Source organism: Pristis pectinata, chromosome 21, assembly GCF_009764475.1.
Source record: "Pristis pectinata isolate sPriPec2 chromosome 21, sPriPec2.1.pri, whole genome shotgun sequence".
Classification (NCBI taxonomy): Eukaryota; Metazoa; Chordata; class Chondrichthyes; order Rhinopristiformes; family Pristidae; genus Pristis; species Pristis pectinata.
Window position 1 is genome coordinate 9,009,984 of NC_067425.1, and position 12,330 is coordinate 9,022,313.

Consider the following 12,330-nt stretch of genomic DNA (forward strand, 5'->3'; position numbering starts at 1 on the left):
TGCATAGAATTCTGCTTTGTCTGTCCAGCAGTCGGTCACTGGAGCATCTGGACAGTAGACACTCGCGTTAGACTATTGTTTATTGACTACAGCTCCACCTTCAATACTATAATTCTAAGCAAACTCATCTCCAAGCTGCTAGACCTCGGACTCGACATCTCCCTTTGCAACTAGATCCTTGACTTTCTGACCAACAGACCACAATCAGTAAGGATAGGCAGCAATGCCTCCGCCATGATTATCCTCAATGCTGGGCCCCACAAGGTTGCGTCCTCAGCCCCCTACTTTACTCCCTATACACTCATGACTGTGTGGCCAGACTCTGCTCTGACTCCATCTACAAGTTTGCACATGATACCACCGTAGTGGGCCATATCTCAAATAATGAGTCAGAGTACAGGAAGGAGATAGAGAGCTTAGTGACATGGTGCAATGACAACAACCTTTCCCTCAATGTCAGCAACACAAAAGAGCTGGTCATTGACTTCAGGAAGGGGGCGGTGCACACGCTCCTGTTCACATCAACGGTGCCGAGGTCAAGAGGGTTGAAAGCTTCAAGTTTCTCGGAGTGAACATCACCGATAGCCTGTCTTGATCCAACCACTTAGATGCCAGGGCCAAGAAAGTTTACCAACGCCTCTGTGTCCTCAGGAGGCTAAAGAAATTTGGCATGTCCCCTTTGATCCTCACCAATTTTTATTGATGCACCATAGAAAGCATTCTGTCTAGATGCATCACGGCTTGGTATGGCAACTGCTCTGCCCACGATCACAAAAAACCGCAGAGAGTTGTGGACACCGCTCAGCACATCATGGAAACCAGCCTCCCGTCCATGGACTCCCGCATTCCAAAGACATATGGGTTAGGAAGTCGTGGGCATGCTATCGTGGCGACACTTGCAGGCTGCCCCCAGAACACTCTATGCAAATGATGCATTTCACTGTGTGTTTCTAAGTACAGGTGACTAATAAAGATATCTTATTTGTCTTGTCTTATAAAGCAGCCAACATAATCAAAGTCCACACCCACCATGGACATTCTGTCTTCTCCCCCTCCCATTGGGCAGAAGATGCTAAAGCTTGAAAGCACGTACCACCAGCCCTAGGGACAGCTTCTACCCTGCTGTTATAAGACTATTGAATGGTCCCCAGTACGATAAAATGGACTCTTGACCTCCCAATCTACCTCCTTATGGCCTTGCACCTTATTGTCTACTGACACTGCACTTTCTCTGTAACTGTAACACTTTATTCTGCATTTTGTTATTGTTTTCCCTTGTACTATCTCAATGCACTGTTGTAATGAAATGATCTGTATGGATGACAAGTTTTTCATGGTATCTCGGCACATGTGGCAATATTAAACCGATTTACTAACTGATCTGTGTTTTTTGGGGTGGAATTACTTGGTTCAATGCCGGAGAGGCCCAAAAATGTCTTGTGGAACAGGGAGGGTGGTATTTCAGTTTTCTTTTGGGCCTCCAAGGAATTCCGATAGGTTGATTCTATCAAAAGTTGGCCTGTTATTGAAGGTTTGTCAAGTTAAGATTACACTGGTTCACCAGTGCCCTCGCTGACCGCGATGTAAAATGTCAGGTAGCTATTGGTGCAGGCCATGAATGAAGCAATCTCAGTCAGGAATTTTAACTCTTCAGGGCAAGGAGAGTTGAAGTCTAGTCACTGGTTTTGATTTAAAAAGAAGAGGACTTGCCTTTCATAATCAAATGATATTTGAATGCATTGCAACATGCACAAAATAGTGGAGGAACTCAGCAGGTCAGGCGGCATCTGTGGAGGGAAATAAACAGTCAACATTTCAGGTCAGGACTGGAAAGGAAGAGGGCAGAAGCCAGAGCAAGAAGGCAGAGTAGGAACACAAGCTGGCAAGTGATAGGTGAGTCCGGGTGAGGGGGGAAGGTAGGTGGGTGGGGAAGGGGGATGAAAGGCAGTGATGTAAGAAGCTGAGAGGCAATAGGTAGAAGAGGCAAAGGGCTGAAGGAGGAGGAATCCAGCTGGAGAAGATGGCAGACCATGGAATAAAGGGAAGGAGGTGGGGAATAGATGGACAGGTCATGAGGGCGGGAAAAGGGAAGGGGTGAAGGGACCACAGGAATGAGGGAAAACAAAGGGGGGGGGGAAATAAAAGAATAAAAAGAAGAGGAGGGAGGAAGAAAAGAGGAGAGGTTACCAGAAGCCAGCCACTTCAATTCCACATCCTGCTCCCATACTGACACGTCTATCCACGGTCTCCTCTACTGCCACGTTAAGGCCAGACGCAGGTTGGAGTAACGACACTGTATTCCGTCTTGGTAGTCTCCAACCTGATGGCCTCAACATCGATTTGTCTTTATTTCTCCAGTAACCCCCTCCCCTCTCCCCCCCCCCTTCTTCTTTCCCCTTTCCCCCTTTTTCTTTACCCCTTCCCCCTTTTGTTATCACGCGTGCCTGTGGCCCCCTCACCCCTTCCATTTCCCTGCCCTCATGACCTGCCCATCTATTCCTCAGCTCCTTCCCTTTATTCCATGGTCTGTTGTCCTCTCCTATTAGATTCCTTCTTCAGCCCTTTGCCTCTTCTACTCATCACCTCTCAGCTTCTTGCATCACTGCCTTTCATCCCCCCTCCCCCAGGCACCTGCCTTCTCCCCCCTCACCTGGACTCACCTAATGCCTGTCAGCTTGTGCTCCTCCCCCTCCCCAGGCTGCCTTGTTCTGGCTTCTGCCCTCTCCTTTCCAGTCCTGATGAAGGGTCTCGACCGGAAACATCAACTGTTTATTTTCCTCCGTAGACGCTGCCTGAACTGCTGAGTTTCCCCAGCATTTTGTGTGTGTTGCTCCAGATTTCCAGCATCTGCAGAATCTCTTGTGTCTGTGTAGTGAATGCGCTGCATAGTCACTGTTGTAATGTAGAGAAATCATGACAAACAATTTGCACACCACGGGTCAACAACCAGCTATGAAATAAGTAATGGGCCAATACATTCTGATAATCTTGGTTGAAGGGTAAGTTCTGATCTCAACACACAAAATGCTGCCAACCTGATTTAAACCATGTAAATTTCAAATTTATAACTAATTTAACAAAAATAAAAGACGATACTAAAAATAACCAAGTTATGTTTAAGAAAAAGATAACTGCCTTTGGTGTGGAGCATTTACATTAGTAGGTAGCTGAGAGATGACATGGATATAATTTCTTTGGTTGAGGGTGATCAGATGGCAAAAGCTTGAATGAGGCTTAAGTAATCTTTGGTCACAGGAGCACAGGGAATATTATGTAACTGTGGAATTTTTTGGAGTTGTTTGTGGTGGGTTGTACTATCAATTGGTCCATGCAGTCAATTTGCCATATATAGTTATTGTTTATATAATGTGATCAGTTTGCTCATGTGGTTATCTTGCACATGATTATCAGGAAAATTCTACAAAATGTCCAGGGAATCTTAAAGTTAAAGCCTCTCAACCCTTAATTTTACTGGTGGGCCTGTGTTAGTAGACTGCTTATCTTTTTAGCAGCATAATAGCTTACAGATAAGTTGGGCCGAATAGTTTACATATAAATTGCAAATTTCATCTAACAGGACAAAAGTAAATACATAATGGATACGAGGTCTGAATTCTGTACAGTATATCTTTAGTTTTCCTTGATGTGCGCCTCATTGGATAAAACCAAGGACAGACAAACAGAAAACGTTCAAAAAATTAAAGTTTGTTTTACAAATGCATACAGTTTAAATCACTTGATTGTATTATTCTGAAGGGCATTTGTTAGGTTTAGTTTTGTCTTAAACGTCTAAGCTTTGGTTCAATGACTGCATACTGCAGTGGCGTACTCGAATGATGTCTTGCCTAAGGGATCCCTGACCCCATGTAAAATGATACAATAATGTAAAGTTGTGCATAACATTTTTATGAAATGTGCATTCTTCAGAACTTTATACCAAATTATCACAATCATTGAGTACAGAAACAGGCCCTTCGGCTCGCCATGTCTATGCCGACCATCAAGAAATTTAAACTAAACCATACAAACTAATCCCATTTACAAGCACTTGGTCTGTAGCATTCTGTGCCTTGGAAAACGTTTTGCATTTCATCATAAAACATTATGCTCCTAAGGCCTTTGGGATTTTGTTTCAAATAAAGTAGGCATTTCCTTTCTTGCCCAGTAACCCCACCAATGTTAGCGGTTAGTGATTAACATCAGCCGCTCTGCCCAGTCTGTTTTTCTAACTTTCACTCCACTCCTTTCCACATTACCTCCTGAAGGTTCACTGAAACACACTTTGGAGGGGGTAAACTAGGTTGAAAGAGTGTAACTATCACTCCTGTCCTTCCAGTGGCTGAGCCTGAAATTCTGCTTGATGCTTCAGCTGAAAGCAGGATATACAGTTGCTGGGAAATGCTCAATGTATAGAATTTAATTAAAATAAAGGTCATTGGCAACTAAAGCCTTTTGCACAAAACCTGGAGTTGAAGCCAGGACAGTACTCGACCTCATAATCTTCTGCCTGTAAATTTTTTTTTAATCATCTGTGCAATTCTCAAAGTATTTACTCAAACTGGAGGCCTCTATATATTTAAAAAAATAATGGGCTGCACTATCTGGTCTGCTGGGACACGTGGGATGAGGTCATTTGAGTTTGCCACTTGATGGTTCCCTTCATCTGATGTTTAAGGGCTGTGTTCCTGGAAGTGAAATGACTGGCGTTACGCTGGAATTAGACAGGGAATCTACTTCCTGCATTCTTAAACATTAGTACCAAACTCTGTGATTCAAGTGAATTCCCGTGCATTGGAGACTTGGTGATGCAGTTTTGTGTAGGCTGATATTTTTAGGGCAGCCTGCTGCTTTCTATATCACCCTTTGTTTTTACTTCTCTTGTATGGGTACAATTGAGCTGAATAACTCCAAAGAAAAGCTTTGTTTTCTATTTTGTTTTGGAAAAGAGCGTAATATTGAAGTTCTAGTAAAATGCAGCTGAGTTTCAGTACGAGTGAATGCCTTTGTAATGTGAGTTGAATTGTAATGATTTTAGTTGTGATACATATACATTTTGTTCTGCTCCAGGAGATCCCAGGTAACCTAACACTAGATATCTTGCTGAGTATGTCGGATACTAAAGTCTGTGAAGCCATGAAGAGATATGGAGCCAACCCCGAGGAATGTTGCCGATTGAATGCTGCCCTCTCCTGCTTAAGGAGCATAAATGATTCTGGTAATTATTCTTGACTAGCTGATAAATGATTTGAGACTGATTACAAGAGAAGCACTACATCTTGAGAAGGCCTCCTAAGTTGGTACGGGGCTCTAAAATATCTTCCAATTTTTTTTTCTAAAATGAATGCTGCTTGTTTTAAGTATTTTATGTGGGCTTGGTGATTTAATGTAGTTCTTTCGTCCGGTAAGTAGTTGTTTTAGTACCCTATTCCATGGAATTTTTAAAAGAATGTGTCATCCAGTTTTGAGACACAATGCACTTTTAATTGTGATTTGGCTTGTTATCTGAACTCTTTAGTTGTTGCTTTCCCAAGGGTGGGGAGGCATAGTATAACCACTTTGGCTGCAAGTTCCCATGCAGTCTGGAAACCCCTTCTTTCCAGGATGGGAGGTATTGTTTTGGTAAGTCTCTGAACAGGAAGTGAGTGGAATGGGGAATTGAATGAGTCTATGTTCCAGTGGTCAGTGCCATTCATGTTAGTCAAAATTTATTCTTAATATCTCTTCCCAACCACCCCCACCCCCCCACCACCCATTCAATAACGTCCTGTAACTTGTTTGCAGGACTTGGTGTATCTTTGGCATTTGAGATAAACCTAAGGTTTATAAGTTTAACAAAATCTAACAGTTTAATTTAAGCTGGGTGGATGGAATATATGCTAGCTTCAGAATGTATTATGTATGATATAGGGTTTGTTGATGGTAGAAGGAACAATATCACCACTCACCAGCATTTCCCACTGATCTGGAGTTCCTTTCTGGGTAGTTGTGAATGTTTATTGTATTATGCAATATGAACATTATTTCTATGTTTGTGATCAGGATATAGAATTGACTTTTTATTATTCTAACCATAAATTAACAATCTTAACGTGTTGCCAGTATTATTTAAAGTGTAGTTTCTACTTCCTAGATTTTAGATCTCTAAAATGGTGATTGTGTACTCATTTCCATAACTTTCAATTGTGTAGTATTTAATGCTGAAAGTAAAAGATCACTTATCAGTTTGTTGCACATTGTGAAAAGTAACTAAGATACATAAAATTTGAAACAGGAATCATTGACGAATAATCAGAAGCAGGAATTCTGGTGTGAATTCCCCAACCACTGAATTTAAAATGATTATGGCTTATGAATCGAAACATTGGCTTTGACTAGCAAATTCAATACAGACTTAAGTTTGTTATTTTATTTATGATAACCACATTTTCTGACTGATTTAACCATTGACTTCACTGAGGTTCTGAACAAATGATGCAAAATCAAGGAGTGTTTAAAAACAATGAAATTAGTCATTCTGTTCATCATATTTGAATAGCTTACTTCTATTTCTTTGCATTAATTTGCTTTAATGTTATTGACTGATCTCATTTCCCTCCTTTGGACTTCCCTAAAGTACAATAAAGTCCTAGCAATTAACATGTATATTGGCAAACTTGATGAAATGTCTGAATTTGTGAATTAAATGTAAGTAAAAATTATAATTTGTTATCTCTTTAATTGTCAGACTACATAGGAAACAACAGTAAATCAATGTTACTCTATGATTTTTCAATATTACCCTTTATCCTAATTTAAATTTTTTGTCATCATAAATTTGGTACGAAGTAAGGAATTTTAAAGGCAGCATTGCTGTGTTGATAAATGCTTTCATCTTTGAATTTCTTTTGTGCAGGTGGGGAGTTGCAAGATGATGCTGTTCTTTGGACTTCAACTGAAACAAGACGAGAAAGCAACCCTCTACCACCTCCAGAGTTGATATGTTCTGTTGGCTCCAGACAGCCACACAGTCCTTCGCCTGTTCCCAGACTAATTAATCCGCAGCCACGTTCAGTCTCTGTTTCTGTTATTCCTACTTCGGATTATGTGTATTTGCCAAATCGGTCAGATAACTTAGTGGACCCCTTTTCACAGTCCCCTCAACCAGGTCGACGAATGTCAGGAGGTCAAACCATTACAACTACACCACCGGCCACTCCTCCAGCAAAGAAGAAAAATCGATTTAAACCACCACGAACTCCTCCACCACCTTCACGGAAACTCATCCAGCTTTTTCCTGGTTTCTCAGGACTTACCAGAAGTAAATCTCATGAATCTCAACTGGGCAATAGAATAGATGAGGTACCAACAATTAAGTAAGTTAAATTTATGTGTTTTAATCAACTAGTATAGCTTGCTTCATTGCAATGAATGTGGTCTATCCATATGCAGTTAGTGTTTTTTTAATTAATGGCAATTGATTCAACTGATTTTTTTCAAGGGTTTTCTAGATCAAAAGCTTCAGATGGCTAGAAAGGTTTATTAGGTTTTTGTAGATTAGGAAAAAGTGGCATTTATAACTTGTGGTTTAAAATTTAATTGAACATCAAAGTTTTATCAGTGTGTCTTGAATTTGTTTATATGCAGTTTGTATACAGGCTAAATCTAGTAACTTGTTGGAACTGTAAAGTTAACAGTGGGCACCTTTCAACTAGCAATTTTTATGTACCTATTTTGCTGAGATAACTTGCATCTTTCTTTATGCGAGTAGATAACTTTTAGTGTGCAAGGAAGATGAATGCACAGTAACCTACAGATATTTACTAATTTTTTTTAAGAAGTGAAATGCTGCTAGCTTAGCATTGTTTTTAATTTTGCATTTTTGTAATCATTAATACACATTATGTTATGTCATTTGTAGCTCTAATATTGCATTGAAATTTTGAAATGTTAGTTTCCACAAGATCGTTCATAAAAGTGCTTTGCTTTGCAATAATGGGTCACTAAAATTTTGGTAATGTAGTTGAGATTAGTTGAGCTGAACTTTTTTTTTGTTACAATGATATAACATAAAGGCTGTTAAGGTGGGCTGTATTGGGAGGAGAGAAGTAAGAGGTCTTGATGCTAATGACTGCCCATTTTTTATTTAAGATATTCATTAGTCACATGTACATGGAAACACACAGTGAAATGCATCTTTTGCGTAGCGTGTTCTGGGGGCAGCCTCCAAGTGTCGCCACACTTCCGGCGCCAACGTAGCATGCCCACAACTTTCTAACCTGTATGTCTTTGGAATGTGGGAGGAAACCGGAGCACTCAGAGGAAACCCACACAGACACGGGAAGAACGTACAAACTCCTTACAGACAGCGGTCAGAATTGAACCTGGGTCGCTGGCGCTGTAAAGCGTTACGCTAACTGCTACACGACCGTGCCTTACTGTATTTCTTACTGTATTTGAAGTTAATTACAGTTTCCATTAATCCCAAGAGGGAAGATTCAACAAAATAAAATAATATTGGAAATAATCAAATAGCATCAGTGAAGAGAGGAACAGAGTTGCTTTGAGTTCATGACCTTTCAGCAGAATTGGTTCAGGCTGAGTTGCTCACATCTGCCCCTTAATGTTCACTTCTGGATAGTGCAGTGGAAGGTTGGTGGTGTACAGGTTTTTGAAGGAAATACTAAACATTCTGGTTGGTAAGGAAAATTGCAAAGATGACCAGTCCTCATGCATATGCTCCTGTACAAAATAGAGTTGAAAGTTCATGCACTCTACTTTTGGGAGAGGGTTGTAGCCTGGCCAAAACACTTGTGTAATACCTTGCCTGGTGTTACATTCAAAGAATCTTGCTCTTTTTTGACAATGTAAATTTCATTACAGACCTCCAAGGGCTGGATTGTTGATAATGCTAGAGCTATTATAAAAAATTCAAAGTCCCTATCTAGATTCCTTCTAATTAACTGATATCTTGGACGTAGATCCAAGATTATCAAAAATCATCAGAAAGTTTCCTCTGGTAATTTAAGTAGTTAATCATTTTATTAGCAGATCCATCCTCAAAATCATTGTTTCATTCTCAGTCAATATCAGCTTTGCAGACCTCAGCTAAGTTTAGCCTTACTGTTGTGCTACGTGAGGAAATTGACTTGGTATCTATTCCTATCACTATCCAGAAAACATAGAGTTACAAGTACTGTAAGAGGTGGCTCATCAAGCTTGTTTTCTTCTGAGTATAATGACTTGGTGGAATTTTAATTGAATAACATTTTGTCAAGCTCGACAAATTGTTTTTTTTAATAATTTAACTGATTGACCAAATGATGTGTTGCCGTAACTTTGTAAGGATTCCTGCGATGAACAGTAGCTAGGTTTTATTCACATCAGACATTTTTTTGTAAGCTATAGTTTTCCAGCCCATGATATTTATAGAGTTTACTATCTTCATTCAACCACACTCAGTGCAGTCTGTCACACTCCATTTCTTTTTGCTAAAGTGTGCTGTTTCTCATTCCAAGTATCCATGCTTCAATTTCAGTTTACAGCAGATGCATCAATTGAGGGGATTAACAGCTGGGTTACACTTCAGTCATATATTCAAGTGGATAAAGGTTCTGCTTTGTGCTGGTTTAGCAAATTTATAAACCTATTCAAGAATGTGTTTAGTGTTTGACCCACAAAACAGAAAATACCTCCACACAGGCACTTTGTCTAAAGGTTATCATATAACTATATTCTGTTCTAACATTAATTGTCAATGTTACTGCAAATGCTAATAGAATTTGTAAATTTGCTGTGCAGTTATGATTATATCTTTATTTCATGCTGTTAATTCTGCTGCCTCTCATCGTAACTGCTTATGTTTCTGTTCTTTTTCTTTCCTAGGTTCGGTAAGAAAAACAAGTTTTTTCTCAATCTGAGCATCAATGGCAGTGGCACCAGCTGTGATGATATCGTGACCCGATCCCCCTTATTACCATGTAGGCCTTTCTTTTCTCCATCTATCGGAAGTTCTCACTGTCTTCCCTCAACACCTTGTGCATCTGATGACCACAGTTCCCCTAAAAGTTGGTATTTAAACATTAGTATGCTGCTGTTTGGGAGCTTTGCATTTATCAGATTAGTTTGCTTTTTAGTGGCATATTCCTGCATGACATGCTTCTATTTCTCTTTTGCATGACTTTTCTAAGTGGATGGAATGATTAAAGAACTAATCTGTAGCCAAGCATTTAAACCTAATTGATGCAAAAATGATGCAAATCGTCTATTTTTAATGAAGCATGTCTCCTGTCTATTTTCATCGCCTATTTGAAAACACAATCAATTTCACTTTCATTCTCTTAACTGTTTTGCAATGTAGCTGAGAAAGCAATTAAGCTGGTATGACTAATATGGCTCTTGAACAAGTCACTGATAGAGGTGTGAACAGCCCAAGTGCATTTTGATAATTTAGATTATCCATACAGTGTTATGGAGAAACAGTCTAATTCTACCTGTATCCCAGTGAATTGTGTAATGCAGTCCATTAAGCAAACAGTCCATCGTGACACTGAGGATACAAAATTAGCTTGTATTGACAATGCATCATCTGACCTAACATCTGCCTACTACTTACCAGCAAGCTGCAGCCATTATGCTTAATGCTCTGTGTTCTTTGTGCCTGCTAAACTCCTGACTGGCTTCAGCTGGATAACTTTTCAGAGTACGCTGAGCGACAGGGCATTCATCAATAGGCAGAGAGGTCATGTGAACAGTCCTCTGGCACAAGCTGATAATGTCACTTCACCTTCAAAGGTGATTTGATATGGAGATCCTTGTTGACCTTTCCCAGCTGTGGCTGTTTCTTGAGGTGAGTGTCCTTGTATCCACCACCGACTTCAAGAAAGGACATAGCTGAGCAACACAAGCCACGTCTGGGAGGAAGCACAAGAGTAAAAAGTTTTTTTAAAAAAAACAAAAGTTAGAATTTTAAAATATGGCCTTCATTTAGTTGTTTGCCCACAATACCTCGGCCTATCAAATAGGGCGGGATTGGAACAAATAATTATATAAGCAATGTTAACCAAATTCACTATTCTTTCTCTCTACTCTCACCCACACCACCACATCCAGAGTTCCAGACTGAGCCAGAGACCCTGGGAAAGCCCAGGTCTCTCTCAGCTGGTGGCCTACCCCTACTAAGAGTTGCAGTTGTGCCAGAAATTGTCAGCTGAACTGGTTTGCAGAATGGCGGGGCAGCTTGCTGATTTAAAGGCTGGGAGGCTCTAGCTAAACAAATGAGGCTTTGTTGGCTAGCAGGCTTGTCTTTTTTGAATGAAGTATCAACATTTCAGAATGAAGTCAAATGGCATGATTAGCACATTAATTTTTGGTGCCAATCCAACTAAATGATTTTGAGCTTTTTCCAAAAGCATAGTCAGATCCCATTGGGTTGGGTAGCCAGCTCCTCTTTCTGACTTTATGCCATCTTTGGTGTAGAACCAATGGCAAGTACCCCAGGTTTCATATATACAGACATTGCTGAGTAAAGTTGGAGCCTATGGAATTGAAGGTAAGTTACCTGTGTGGAGTGAGAGTTAGTTAAAAGATGGAAACAGAGTAGGAACAGCTTACGAGCACTGTTAATGTCCTGTTGCAGGGTTTTGACCTGAAATGTCAACAGTTCCTCCCCGCGCCCCCCCCCCACAGATGCTGCTCAACCTGCTGAGTTCCTCCAGCAGATTGTTTGTCGGTTGCTCCAGATTCCAGCACCGGCAGTGTCTTGTGTCTCCATAAATTGGCACTTCTTGGGTTGGTAGACAGTAACTACTGGGGTTCCACAGGGATTGGTGCTTGGGCTCCAATTATTCATAATCTATATCAATGATTTGGCTAAGGGGACATTTCCAAGTTTCCTACTGATATGAATCCAAGTGGGAAAATGAGCAATGATGAGGATGCAAGGAGGCTTTAACAGGATATGGACACGCTGAGTGACAGATGGAAAAATGCGAGGTTATCCACTTTGATGGAGGAAAAAAAAACAAGCAGGGATATTTTTAAATGGTGAGAATATTGATGTTCAAAGGGACCTGGATGTACAGAAGTCACTGAAAGCTAACATGGAGGTACAGCAGGCAGTTGAAAAGGCAAATTGCATGTTGATCTCTTGCTGGAGGATTTGAGTAAAGATGTTTTACTGCAATAACATAGGGTCCAGTGAAAGCCTCCTTGCATCCTCATTAAGTAAGATGACTAGAATTATAAATAGTATTGTGTATAGTTCTAGTCTTCTTATCTAATAAAGGATACTTGCAGTAGAGGGAGTGCAGTGAAGATTTACCAGACTGGTTCCTGGGATGGCAGGTCTGTCAG

At 40.4% G+C, this 12,330-nt stretch overlaps 1 protein-coding gene across 11 annotated transcripts in view; it reads left to right on the plus strand.

Annotated features, from left to right (window-relative positions):
• LOC127581165 (kinase suppressor of Ras 1-like) overlaps nt 1-12,330 on the plus strand; it is a 159,173-nt gene that overhangs the window by 112,245 nt on the left and 34,598 nt on the right. For 10 of the 11 annotated variants that reach the window (XM_052035229.1, XM_052035230.1, XM_052035223.1 and 7 more), the window contains 3 exons: nt 5,068-5,215; nt 6,893-7,352; nt 9,862-10,043. In XM_052035229.1, coding sequence (XP_051891189.1) covers nt 5,068-5,215; nt 6,893-7,352; nt 9,862-10,043 — 790 coding nt within the window. The remainder of the gene's footprint in view (nt 1-5,067; nt 5,216-6,892; nt 7,353-9,861; nt 10,044-12,330) is intronic. The other variant, XM_052035228.1, reaches the window with a different exon arrangement.